The sequence below is a fragment of the Stegostoma tigrinum genome, chromosome 19, assembly GCF_030684315.1.
Source record: "Stegostoma tigrinum isolate sSteTig4 chromosome 19, sSteTig4.hap1, whole genome shotgun sequence".
NCBI lineage: Eukaryota > Metazoa > Chordata > Chondrichthyes > Orectolobiformes > Stegostomatidae > Stegostoma > Stegostoma tigrinum.
In genome coordinates, this window is record NC_081372.1 from 25284277 (window position 1) to 25298848 (window position 14572).

General features: G+C 40.3%; 1 protein-coding gene across 3 annotated transcripts in view; it reads right to left on the bottom strand.

Moving 5' to 3' along the window:
• The window catches only part of acss2 (acyl-CoA synthetase short chain family member 2), a 62454-nt gene extending 55157 nt beyond the window's left edge, over positions 1–7297 (bottom strand). For 2 of the 3 annotated variants that reach the window (XM_048549739.2, XM_048549738.2), the window contains exons 1-2: positions 6996–7296; positions 6314–6509 (exon numbers count right to left, since the gene is read on the bottom strand). In XM_048549739.2, coding sequence (XP_048405696.1) covers positions 6314–6509; positions 6996–7125 — 326 coding nt within the window. In that variant the 5' untranslated portion in view covers positions 7126–7296. Of the gene's footprint in view, positions 1–6313; positions 6510–6995 lie in introns of all 3 variants that reach the window. The other variant, XM_048549741.2, reaches the window with a different exon arrangement.
• Between the last annotated feature and the right edge of the window lie 7275 nt (positions 7298–14572).

A 14572-nucleotide genomic window follows, 5' to 3' on the forward strand; every position in this document is an offset into this window, starting at 1 on the left:
CAAAGAAGGACGGTTGTGGGAGGGCAGTGACTGCAGCCCTAGAATATCACAACAGAGCTCCTCAGTACAGTTTTCTTGATCTAACCATTTTCAGTTGCTCTGTTAATGAGTTTTCCTCCATAATAAAATCAGAAGCCGGGAGGTTTACAACTGTAACAATATTCAATTCCATTTGCAATTCTTCAAATAATCAAGCAGACTGTGCCCACATAAAGCAAGACTTTGATACTTATCAGCCCATCCCTGAATGTTAACAAGTAACATTAACATAACAATGAGAGGTAGGCAATGATTGCCTCCACTAAGAAAGATAGTAAACTCCTCCCTTGATCTGGTGACATACTGCTCTGAATCTTTCACCATCATTAGCAAAATTCTGGAGATTATCATTGAACAGAAATTTAAGGGAACAAGCCCGATAAATGGCATAATGTGTGGTAAATAAGTCACATCCTGTTTCCCCAAAGTATGCCTGGCAGCTACAAGGCACAGGACTGCAAAATGATGAAATACTCTTCATTTGCTTGGGTGAAGGCTATAATAGGGTGAAGGCTTCAAAAGGTGACACATCCAGGACCAGGGGTATGATATGCTACATTATATATCTGCAGGCTCCTGTGCATGGCAGCAATGTGTCCGTCTGCAAGTTCCACTGCCAAGGTTCTTTAGTAGCAACTTATAAATCCACAACTTCCATGATCTAGAAGGACAAGGACAGCAGGTGCATGGGAACAGCAACACTTCCAAGTCACACAATATCTGACTTGAAACTATATCATTGTTCCTTCACTCTCTTTGACTAAAATTCCTGGCATGGTCCACCTAAGTGCATTGCAACCTAGATCACACAGATTGCAGCACCTCAAGAAAGTAGCTCACAATGACATCCTTAAGTAATTGGCAATAAATAGCGTCCTTACCTGTGACACAAACATCCCATGAATTTTTTCAAACATGACACTTGATGCAGTCGTTAAGAAAGTATATGAATTATGGGAGGAAAGAACACAACCAAACACTAAAACTTAATCTCTGTGAGTGCCTTTAACAGTGACCAGTCATTAATCAGGCTGTGTTTTCCTTCAGCCCAATTGAATTCATTGTAAATAATAATAAAATTGGAATACTACTACAACATCAGCTTAATTGGTTTTGCTCATAAATTGTTGACAGTTGACAAACTTCAGAATTAACAAATTGCAGATAGCAACAGGAAAATGTACCAGAAGACCATCCATCCAAAAAAAATGCAGAACATAACTCTACTTCTATCCAGCCTGTCAAGTACATGCTACCTGTAGAGTACTATATAATGCTTGATAGAATGTGTATATTGATAAACACATTGGAAAAATTGGATGTCTTCAGAGTTACGAGGATAGTGGGCTGGCAAGAAACATCACTGAAATTTTTTTTCTGTTTTATTATAAGAAGCTATTACTAATCCTACGTAATGACATGATTTTCTTTAAAAATCACAGAGGAGTCAGAGGAGAAATTTTAACATAAATTTTTCTACAGGCACAGAAAAACCCCACCCAATCCTGCAATAATACCCATTCCATTCCTCCAACACTGGCCTTATGCAGTAGTCTCCATGCCAACTGTTCCATCTTTGATTTTCAGCAGTTAGACCTTGAACTCTGAAATTCCCTCCAAAAAGCCCTCTGTCCCTTCACTTCCTTCTCCAGCTTTATGATCCTCCTTTTTGTCAACGCCATTGGTTACCCCGTCCTGATATTTCCTTGAGTGGCTCCAGGTCTCTTTAATATAATTGCATCTCTGCAAAGCAAATTAATGTAAACATAATATAAATGTGAATTGCTGCTGAATGGCAAACTAATGTTGACAACGTTAATTCAATGCAGAAATTGACAGACTTGCAATGGAGCAGTCTAACAAGACTTAATATTGCCAGTTGAGAGACTCGCTAACAAGGCCAGAGTCATTAGCTCATTTACCCAGAGTGACACTGAAATAGGGCACATCAAGCAGGTGCAGCTGTTCCCATGCAACTGCTGTCCTTGTCTTTCTACATAATGGAGGTCATGGATTTATAAGATGATATTAAAGAACTATTGGCAGTGCATCTTGCAGATGGTGTACACACGCAGCAATGCACTGAAGCCTGCAGATGTATAATAGCTACTACAATCAAATCATTGCTTGCAAACCTAAAGCAACAAATTTCCAGACTGAAGAGTGTCCAGTCTATCTCACGTTACCCTGGAAGGGCAGGTATACCATGCAACAGCAACCAGAGTGGTATTTTCTACTAACAGAAAGTGACCATCAAGCCAAAAAAGACATTGTGCCTACCATATAAATGATTCATATGTTATAGAAATTTGAGTGACAGTGCAATTCCAGACACAAAGGTCATATATCCCAACTAGTGGATCATATCATACAGCATATCCCTTTGGATGTTTGCCATAGGCAGTGTACTGACTATCCTCAAACGGCCCCTGCTTGCACAATGTCTAATTTCAGTGGCAATTCCACATTTTCAAAGCAATTGCTGAACAAACTTGAGTGCATGAAGAATTATAATAACAACTGATTCAAGATGCAGCATGCTCTTTTTAAACCTGGCTCTTCAAATATGGAAGCAAGCTTTCAGGACTTATTACATCAGTCTGCTGAGGCCAGTGCCATATGGCAATCCAGCATCCAGCTCTATTGATCTCAAGAATCCCAAACAGGGTTAAATGTTTGTCTGAGTGATAATGGGAACTGCAGATGCTGGAGAATCCAAGATAAGAAAGTGGGGAGCTGAATGGACATATCAGGCCAAGCAGCATCTCAGGAGCACAAAAGCTGACGTTTTGGGCCTAGGCCCTTCATCAGAGAGCCTCTCTGATGAAGGGTCTGGGCCCGAAACGTCAGCTTTTGTGCTCCTGAGATGCTGCTTGGCCTGCTGTGTTCATCCAGCTCCCCACTTTGTTATCTTAAATGTTTGTCTGTACTGTCTATTATCCCGTCTTAATCATTAATAACATGACCACGGAAGCCAAGTTTACACCATCAACAGTCTTATATAGTTACAACACCATGTATTTTACAAAATACAACTACATTCAACCAATTCCAGTCTCAAAATTTGATCTAACATTTCTGATCTGGACAAGAATACAAGTCGCAAATACAAATTCAGTTTGCTTAGGGTATTTGGTTGATAAAATAAAACAATGATGGATTCTACAATCTGGTGCACGGAGGGATGCAATTTCTGCAGTTTGATGGTCAATCTGTAGCATTTTGTGCTATTTTCTGAATATTGATGGCAATTTTTCAAAAAAATTCTTTCACAGGTTATTGATATTGCTGGCAAACCAATCATTTCTTCCCCAGCTTGAACTGCCCTCACGCAGCTTGTCTGGTCATGTTAGAGGGCAGAGTCAAACACATTACAGTATGTCTTGAATCACATATAGGCCAGGTCGAATAACAAAGATAGACAGTTACTGGTGAACCAGAGGGGGATTTTCTAAAAATCACCTTTGGTCACCATTACCAAATGTAGATTTTAATTCTGGGTTGTTTTAGTAATTACATCAAATTTCACTAGCTGCCATGATGGGATTTGAACTTCAGGAGAACTAGTCCAATTATATTATCATTATGCCACTTCAGTCCCTGTATACTGGAACTATACGAACTTATAAAACAAGGATTAAGGTGATTCATTGTGAATACTGTGTCAATTGGCCAACAGCAACACTATTGACTGTAAATGGGACAGCAGAATATAATAGATGCTGGAAAAATGAAATTAAAATAACAGGACATGATGAAAAGAGGAAATAAAGAGAAGCTGTATCAGCTGTGGAGTAGAATGATTAAATGACGTAAGTCCCTAGCTTTGTAACTACTTATAGGGTGTCCACATAACATCTAGTTCTGAAGAAAGGTCATGTGCCTCTAGCATTAACACTGTTTCCCATTTCGTCAAAGTTACCTGATCTGTGTTTTTCCGGTATTTTCACATCAAGATTAATGGCTGCCCGGCAATTACAAAAACTGGTTATTCCAGGTGGCTTCTCAATAGCAATTTTCAATTCTTTTAAGATTTTATATTTATATCATTCATATTGATTTTGCTTTCAATCTCCAGATCTATTCAATTAATTTGGGTTTGGTTTACAATTGCAACAATTTTTATTTTAAACTTTCCCACAAACATTCAGGAAATCTCACAATTTACAACAAAGTGCAAAAACAATTTTTTTTAAGATGGTTTCAACGTGGCAGATTCCCTTTATACCTGCAGTAAAAGTTCCGCAAATTACATACAATCAACACAACCCTTTTGTTTCTCACACTTGCTGTAGGTTCTAATAGAGACAAATTTCTCATTTGAAATTAGGAAAGTTTGAAATTAGAACTGAGATCTCAATAAGTGGATTGGGCATGAAAAGAAAATACATACATGCACAGATGCAGTGCCCAGCAATCTCTAAGGATTTTAAACATGTAAAATTTAAAATCTAATTGTGCCTACCTTCTAGTGATTTCACTTTTGCATAAATTCAAGAATTAGTTGAAGCAAGGCAAACTGTTCTCTCCAAAAGATACACCCACTTTTCTCTCAGACAATAGGACTAGCATGAGGCCATTCAGCCCTTCAAGAATGCACCACCATTCAATATGACCATGGCTGTTTCCATTTTCTTCCCATACCCTCTGATCCCTTTAGTTCTAAGAACTATATCTAACTCCTTCTTGAAAATATTCAATGTTTTGGCCTCAACAATTTACAGTGGCAGAGAATTTCACAGACTCACCATTATCTGAGAGAATTACCTCAGACTTAAATGGTCTATTCTGTATCCTTAGACTGTGCCCTGGTTCTGGACTCTCTGGTTATCGGAAGTATCCTTCTATCTAGTGTGTTAATTCAAAACAGGTGATATATAATTAAGCATAGGTATAACCATGCCTAATTTTACACAGAAGTGAAACAAAAAGCCTGTGCAATATACCACAGAGGATTCAATGTCAAAAAGCAGAGGCTTTAGCTTTAGTCCAAAATATGACAAATAATTTATTGATCACAAATTGCCACAGAGTTTAAAAATCACAACCTGACAACATCATGAATATTATCATTACTGTCAGCAAATTTCCGACAATATACAATGATACAAAAACAAACAAATAATAACTTCTGCTGGAATAACTAAATTAAAAATGCGTTTTAAAATTGTTATAAAAGTATATTTTTGATTCATGCTTACTTTTCCACATTTCAAACAGTTCATGTGTTGGTTTCTTTCTCAAAATCCTAAAATGGAGTTGTCAGATGATTTATTTACAGTAACGTTACATCTCACAGTCTGTATTCAGTACATAAATGCATTGATGAAAAATGATAGCTGCAACCAAGTTAGGAGCCAAACAAATGCTACAGGGTTATAAGTAATATCTGGTGAATACTGTCTATAAACAAAACATGGTATAAATATTTATCCTAATATGCCAATAGACATAGAGCAAGAATCAATTCAACTACATTAATGGTGGCACTAAATAAAGAGTTCAAGTATTACCCTGTATCCAATTCACAGTGGCACAGTAAAAGAAATAACAAGCAATAGTGTAAACCTTCCCCAGCAGCTACAAAAGAACTTATCAAATCAATATCTATCCACTGTTGAACTGTTTTCTATTTGAATATTTTTGGTTGCAACATACAATGCTTAGATTAAAAATGCTGGCTTCCCCCAGTAACTTGGAGCACAGGCAAACCAGTTACGCTAATCAAAAACAATAAGGAAACTTGAGATAAGGAAAAAAACAAGCAGGGCAACTTATATAATAACACTATCTTGAATTAAGAGTGACAAAGGATCATTAATTTAAAACTTGTCATGAAGGGTGAAAAGATGCCTGAGAAATATTTCTATACTTTTTAAAGAGTGTTGAATGACTTGTCAGAGTTGCTTCATTTCATCTTAAGGGACAAATACTTGGTGGGGAGGAAAACAAATGAGAGGGTGGTCAATAGCTTCAAATTATTCAAACAGCCACCATAAGGAAAAAAAAGGTACAAATAGTGTTCTTCTGTCTTGTAAATATTTCAAATCAATCTGCTTAGAAAAGTTACGACACGCCTCTGGAGCCTGTCAGTCAGAGTTGAATCCAGCCTCCTGGCTCAAAGTTGGGGACATTATCAGTGTATCAAAACAGCCCAAATTCCTTCTGTCTTGTAAGCTTCTATGGCACAATTGAGAATGCCATTTTAACAAAATTTCTAACATCACGATGGGTTCATTTCAATTTCTAAATTTGGTGCAAACTCACCACTTACCAGTAAAATGCAATCTTATCCCCCAGGTTTTTCTCCTTGACATTTCTATCCAACATATTGTAACATATGTTGGTGGTTGCACCTTCCATCCATTTGATGTAAATTTTGCCTTTTGAGCCATCAAAGTTATAATCGAAGAAACTGCCAGTTTTGGGAGTTTTCCAGTAAAATTCTTTAGCAATTTTCCCCCAGAACTCTGCACAAAAAATTAAAACATTTGTTTTTTAAAAATTGCAACATCATGCATTTTGACAAGCGATTCTGCTAAAATGACTGATTAAATTAGGGTAAACATCTCTGGTAATGTTGTACATTGCTTATCAACGATATCAATTTTTGATTTTTGTTTGGCGCAACTCCGTTTAAACAGGTAAATTAACGTTAGCTTTCAAAGAATGGTATCTTCGCAGATTATCACTGCTCTCTCCTTGGACTGGAAGGGCGCAGGTACGGGACCGCTTTTGCCACTCAATCACACACAAACAAAAATGAATATGTGCATACTCAAATAATATAGATGGGCGCCTCACAAACATGGGAAGAAGTGCCCGAAGGCCCTGTTACTTGAGAACAGGCCTTCTCGAAATGTCAAATTCGACACTCCCAAACAGAACAAAATGTAGTACAAACGTGAAACGATACAGATTGACGTGAAGCAGAAATAACGTTCAGAACACGCTACCTTCAGGGTTCTGTATGGACTGTAAGTAAAGATCCTTGTACTTTTGGAAATTCGAGATATGAGCTCCGTTGGTAACTTCAGAAGCAGGGTGATAGACGCCTTTCTCAACAGGTGTCTTGTCAGGGATCATGGTGGCTGGAATAGAGGGAGGCGGTTACGCTGAGCCGATCGCCGTTAGACAGAAAGGAGAAGCTGCCCAAGCGAGGAGAGCCAGAATGCAGATGACAGATAGAGACAGAGAGTGCGAAGGCAAGACGGAGCGGCACAGACACCGAGTCCCCAGGCTGACCAAACCCCGCCCATACCTTCCAATCCTACACTTCCATTGGCCGCAGTTCCGCCAATCACCGCCCGCTTCCTCCTTATCAGAGCCTACCAATGGCGCTGCAGGGATCCGGGAGCTCGGGCCAATCGGAGCTCAGCGCGTGCGGCAGGCCGCTACAAAATCCTTGAAGTATTAAGTCTGGACCTTAATGCGGAAGTTCAGCTCGAGCCTGCTGCAGCTTCATGGGAGGAAAGCTAGTGGTCTAACGCCTTCAGCTACAGGGCGCTTGTTGGGGCTCCTCATTTGCGCAAGCCAGACTGCAGGAAGGAAGTGAATGTACTGCAGCTTCATTGGCAGACAACGTAAAGTCAGGTTGTGACAGGGATTTTTACAGAGAGCTATCAAGAGGTTATGTAAGTGAGCCAGAAGTTAGTAAAGGAATATAACATGGGGAAAATGTGAATTTGTTCACTTTCATCAGGAAAACAAAAGAACAATAATATTTAAACGGAGAAAAACTGTAATAAAGGGACGTGGGGGTACTTGTGCGTGAAACTCATCTAGCACATAGGTGCAGTAGGTAATGCTAATGGAATGAAGAGGGTTGAAGTATGAGTGGAAAAGTCTTACTGCAACTGTACAAGATGCTAGTGACCCTGTCTGAAGTACAATGAGCAGTTTTGTCTCCTTGTTTTAGAAAAGATATTGTCTTATTAAAGGCGGTTCAGGTTCATAAAGATGATTGCTAGTCTCAAGGGATTGGTTTATGGGTAAAGATTAAACAAGGTTGGATTCTTAAGCAGTAGAGCAATCACAGTTACCAGGAAAATGCAAGAAAGCAGAGATGAGGAATGTTGGTTCCTCAAACTGTAGAGCAAGCTTGAGGGCTGAAGGGCCAACTTGTCTTCCTACTTCTTAGTCACAGTTTTGCAGTTAGATTCAGGCACTAGAGTGCAAAGTTGCTTTTGATACTTGTCAGATTTAGGTTGTTTTTTTTAAGTTTTATTTATAAAATGTAAAGAATATTTTTCTGCAAAGTAAAGGGGGACTGAACAACTAAGCATTAAATAAGGACAACTGTTCACTAGTGCAGCTGACGGAGATCAAATTAAAATCAACAGAAAATTTGGCCATCTCTCAAACAAGAAAGACAACATCCATGGTGGTGGAAGGTGGAGTAGAGTGAATAGTTTTGAAGGTCTGAAATTTAATTCCTCCATGACCCTAGAGATGCTAAAGACCACTAACCTGAAACATTGTTCAGAATTTTCTCCCCAACTGAGGGCAAATACAAAAAACACCAGAGATTCTTGCTGACCTGAAGCCATTTACCTGGGTACTTGTGGGTATCTGCCCACAAGTACATTGATGGCTGAATCAATAGAGGATCATTTGAATAATACAGACACCCTGCAGGATGTCTGCACACTCACCACCAAACCATCACCCCTGCCCCCAACCCATGCGATTATTGGGAAAGGACCCCTGCATGGAGGTAGTGGCCAAGGATGTTGAGCTGAGTAGTGCTCCAGGCAGGTTTTTGAAGGCCTCCTTAAATAACTGGCCCTTAGCTACCCTATGGAAGGGTTTGGTAGACCAGCAGCGACCCAAACCCTGTTCATTCAGTTTTTCAGTCCATGTTTATTGCCTGACCTGTTGTGTATTTCCAACATTTACTAATCTGATAAATCAGTGAAAGTGGGTCAGCTTGAGGGAACTGGGACAAGAGTTGTTAGCAGAGGGAGGGAGAATATAGAACACCACAGCACAGGTCCTTCAGCCCATGATGCTGTGCAGAACTTTTACCCTAATCCTGAAGTCTATCTAACCTCCACCCCTCCATTATACTATCATCCATGCCTATCTAATAGTTGCTGAAATGCCACCCATGAGGCCAACTCCACTACCCTCTTTGGCAGTGCACTCCACACCCTGACCAAAGAACGTACTTCTGATGTCTCCCCTATATCTACCTCCACACACTTTAAGACTATGCCTCTTTGCAATAGCTACCTCCACCCTAGAAAAAAGTCTCCGGTTGTCCACTCTATCTATACCTCTGATCATTTTGTACACCTTGATAAAGTCACCTCTCATCCTTCATTCCAGAGGAAAGTTCTAGGTCTCACAACCTTTTGTAAAACCTCCCTCCATTCCAGGCAACATTCTGGTAAATCTCGTCTGCATCTTTTCCAACGCTTCCACATCTTTCCTGTAATGCAGCTATCAGAACTGGACACAGTCCTCCAGATGTGGCCAAACTAGGCTTTTGTATTGCTGGAGCATAACTTCATGGCTCTTGCACTCAATCCCTCTATTAATGAAAGCTAACGCACCATATGCCTTAACAAATCTAGCCACCTGGGTGGCTACTTTCAGGGAACAGTGGACATGAGCCCCAAGATCCCTCTGCTCCTCCACACGGCCAAGAATCTTTCCGTTAACCCTATAGTCTGCTTTCAAGTTTGTCCTTCCAAAATGAATCACCTCACACTTTTCAGGGTTAAACTCCATCTGCCACTTGTCAACCCAGCTCTACATTCTATCAATGTCCCTCTGTAACCTAGAACAGCCCTCCACATTGTCCACAATGCGACCCACCTTTGTATCGTCTGTGAACTTACTAACCCACTCTTCCACTCCTTCATCCAAATCATTGACAAAAATCACAAATAGAAGAGGACCCAGAACAGATCCTTATGGTATGCCACTTGTAACTGAGCACCACGTTGAATATTTTCCATCCGCTACCATCTTTCGTCTTCTATGGCTTCAGAATTGGCTGACTATCTGCCACATTGCCCCCTATTCCTTGCCTCCTTACCTTCTGTATGACCATACCATGGGGAACCTTATCAAACACCTTACTTAAATCCATGTATACCACATCCACTGCTCCACTTTCATCCACTTGTTTGGTCACCTCTTCAAAGAATTCAGTAAGGTTTGTGAGGCATGATCTAGCACTCAAATCCATGCAGACTATCATGAATCAAACTGTACCTTTCCAAGTGATCATAGATCTTATCTCTCGCAGTCCTTTCCAATAATTTGTCCACCACTGACATAAGACTAACTGGCCTGTAATTTCCAGGGTTATCCCTATTCACTTTTTTGAACATGGAAATGACGTTTGCCTCTTTCCAATCTTCTGGCACAATATCCGTGGACAGGGAGGGTGAAAAGATCATCACCAAAGGCCTTGCAATCTCTTCCCTCGCTTCCCATAGAATCCTTGGATAAATCCCATCAGGCCTGGGGGACTTATCCATCTTCAACTTCCTTAAAATTCCTAGTACCTCTTCCTTACTAATGTCAACCTCCTCTAGCCTACCTGCCTGTTTCAACTGTCCTCCTCTACAACTAGGTCCATCTCAGTTGTTAATACCAAAGAAAAGTATTCTGTAAGGACCTCTCTGTCTCTTTAGGCTCCACGCACAAATTCCCTTTACAATCCTTGATCGGCCCTACCCTTTTTCTGGTCATTCTCTTATTCCTCACATACTTGTAAAAAGCCTTGGAGTTTTCCTTGATCCTATCTGCCAAGGTTTTCTCATGCCCCCTTATAGCTCTCCTAAGCCCTTTTTTCAGGTCCTTCCTGGATAACTTGTATCCCTTTAGAATCTATTCTGTTCCTTGTTTCCTAAACCTTACATTAGCCTCCTCCTTCCTCTTAACCAGTCGTTCGACCTCTCGAGAATCAAGGCTCCCTCACTTGACCGCATCGTCCCTGCCTGCTAGGGTCAAGCATATAGAGCACACGCAGTATGCATTCTTTAAACCATCTCCGCATTTCTATAGTGTTCTTCCCTGACAGCATCTGTTCCCATTTTATGTTACCCAGTTCTTGCCTAACAGAATTGTAATCACTCTTTCCCCATTATGATGTATGTACCTCTCCTTTTCCATGACTATGGTAAAAGTAACAGTTATGATCGCTACTGCCAAAATGCTCTCCTACTAACAGGTCTAACACTTGGCCCGGTTTGTTGCCAAGCACCAAATCCAAAGTGGCCTCCCTCATGTTGCTCTATCTGCATACTGTGTCAGGAAGCCTTCCTGAATGCACAGGACAAAATCCGCTCCATCTAAACTATTACAACTAAAATGTTTCCAATCAATAGATGGAAAGTCATGAATACACCCCTTTGACTTCTGCACCTTTCCAGTATCTGCCTCCCAATCTGCTCCTCCACTTCTCAGCAACTATTAGGGGATCTGTTTGAAAAAAACACCAAAGTGACTGCTCCTTTCTTGTTCCGAACCTCAACCGACACTGACACTAAAGACCTATCATTCTCGAAATGCCTTTCAGTAGCTGCTATACTAGCCCTGACCAGCAATGCCACTCCTCCACCTCTTTTTCCACTCTCCCTAATTCTTTCAAAGCATCTAAAACCCAGAACTTCCAAGCACCATTTCATTGATGGCCAGGATCAGCTTCAGCTTTAGCTTTGGCATCTCTCCATACCTCGTGCAAATGCGGCACACTAGTAAATTTGAATAGCATTGTAATGCTCCTTTTACACTTCAAATAGTAAGTAAGTAAAACTTCAGCCTAGATTATTGAATACACCAACAATTAGCTATTGTTCAACATTTATTTCACAAGTCTGTGGAACATTGGCAAAGCAATATTTATTGCTCATCCCAAGTTGCCCAGAGGGTGTAGGAACAAGGCAAGTAGTGAGTGACTAGAGTTATGTGTGACTGATCTGGTCTCACCCACTTTACCTGAAAAATGTTAGTGAACCAGTTTGATTTTTACAGCTAAGGTGTAGTTCAGTAATTTTTCTGGTCTATTATAAAATACATCAAATATCTAAAAATGACTCAAGTACATTCCTCTGTTAACAATAAAAAGAGAGAATGGGTGAATTTTCCAGAATGACACAGACTAAAAGGAGTTTATTTATTAGAAGAGTTGAAACTAAATTAGGCTTTTACTTAATTTCATTTGGATGATTACTGGTGATGCAAGTCGTCTCTGGAGGAGGGTCTAGGCCCGAAACATCAGCTTTTGTGCTCCTGAGATGCTGCTTGGCCTGCTGTGTTCATCCAGCTTCACACTTCGTTATCTTGGATTCTCCAGCATCTGCAGTCCCCATTATCTCTGTATAAAAGGACATATTAGGTTAGTTGACAAAGTGTGAAGCTGGATGAACACAGGAGGCCAAGCAGCATCTCAGGAGCACAAAAGTTGACATTTCGGGCCTAGACCCTTCATCAGAGAGGAGGATGGGGAGAAGGTTTTGAAATAAATAGGGAGTGGGGGGGGAGGCGGACCGAAGATGGAGAGAAAAGAAGATAGGTGGAGGAGAGTACGGGTGGGGAGGTAGAGAGGGGATAGGTCAGTCCAGGGAGGACGGACAGGTCAAGGAGGCGGGATGAGGTTAGTAGGTAGGAAATGGAGGTGCGGCTTGAGGTGGGAGGAGGGGATAGGTGAGAGGAAGAACAGGTTGGGGAGGCAGGGACAAGCTGGTTTTGTGATGCAGTGGTGGGGAGGGGAAGAACTGGGCTGGTTTTGGGATGCAGTGGGGAAAGGGGAGATTTTGAAGCTTGAAGTCCACATTGATACCATTGGGCTGCAGGTTTCCCAAGCAGAATGAGTTGCTGTTTCTGCAACCTTCGGGTGGCATCATTGTGGCACTGCAGGAGGCCCATGATGGACATGTCGGCTAAGGAATGGGAGGGGGAGTGGGAATGGTTCAGAACTGGGAGGTGCAGTTGTTCTGAGTGGTTTAGACAGGTAGAATGAGTTGCTCTATTTCCTTCAATGGGGCATCATGAAGAAGAGAACAATTGTAAAATCAGAGCAATAATGTCTTGGAGTATGACTACTTTTGTAAAATAAAAACTTGTGCGGGATGTTAAATTGTTCTCATTATTTAACTGTCTTTAGGCCCCACTATCACTTCAGCAAATTCATCCACTGTTTCTTCATTCTTTAAGTATGCGGCTCTTAAGTCCATTTTTTAGATTTTTTTTGTCATAATTTATAACAGAGCTTTGATATCCTGGAGTATGACTATTTCTGTAAAATAAAAGCTTGTATGGTATGTCAAGTATGGCTGTTACTTTCAAGGGGCTCATGAAGTATGTATTGCAGAAATAAGATGCGTCGTGCAACAGATTATATTGGACAGATTTTTTGCATGTATCTTTTAAAATCATCTCTGACTTGTAGCCACAGTCACCTTTCAGGCATCACAGACAAAGTATTTCTTTATACAAAAGTAATTGGGTACACTGGAGCTCTCCCAAAAAGGCTAAGTAGGTTGTAAATTTTCAGAACTGGAATTGTGAAGTTTTTTTAGATGTATGCTGCTTGATGTTACAAAATCAAGACAAATAGATTAAATAAAAAGATAAAGTTAAGATAGAGATCAGCCATGATTTGAAAAGCAAAGTAGACTTGATAATTTGGGGTGAAAGATTACTCCTTTTCTTTTGTCGCAAGGAGGAATAAGGGTAGTGTCTGAAAGCAAGATTGAAGATTTTTTTCTGAAAAGATATGCATAGAGATAATAAAAGATTTTAAGGAGTATATTCCAGAAATTGTTTTTAGAAAACTAATTGTTCTAAGAATGTTGCAGAACTAAACCTAGTGTGAACAGAAGTAGAAATACAGATGGAATACACAGCAACATAAGGCACTGAAATTGTAAAGGTATGGAAAGTTGCGGTCATGAACAGATTTGCACAGAAGCAGAGTGCTGCAGATGCTGGAAGTATGAAATAATTCATTGCTAGTAATATTTAACAGATCAGGTAGCATCTATGGGGTCATACAAACTTACAAATAAGTAGTAGGCCTTGAACCTGGTACACCTGAGAGCATAGCTGATCTGAATACTGCCTTTCCCAATAACTCTTCACCTCACATTCATCAAGAATCCATTCACATCTGCCTGAAAAAAATATTCCACTGTTCCGCTTCCATCATCTTTTCAAGAGTTCCAAAGACTCGCAACAAGGGGAAGGAAAACACTATATCTGTCTTAAATGGGTAACCCCTCATTTTAAACAGTGACCTAGTTCTAGTTTCTAACACAGGAAGAAGCAACTTGTCTACAGCTACACAATCAAGACCCCTGATGATGTTCAGTTTTAATTAAGTTATCTGTTCCTGTTTTAAACTCCAACTGATACAAGCCTACTGTGTTCATCCAGCTTCACACTTGATTATCTTGGATTCTCCAGCATCTGCAGTTCCCATTATCTCTGATACAAGCCTAGCCTATTCAGCCTTTCATCATAAGGCAACCTACTCATTCCAGGTATCAGTCTGGTAAATCATCTCAAACTATTC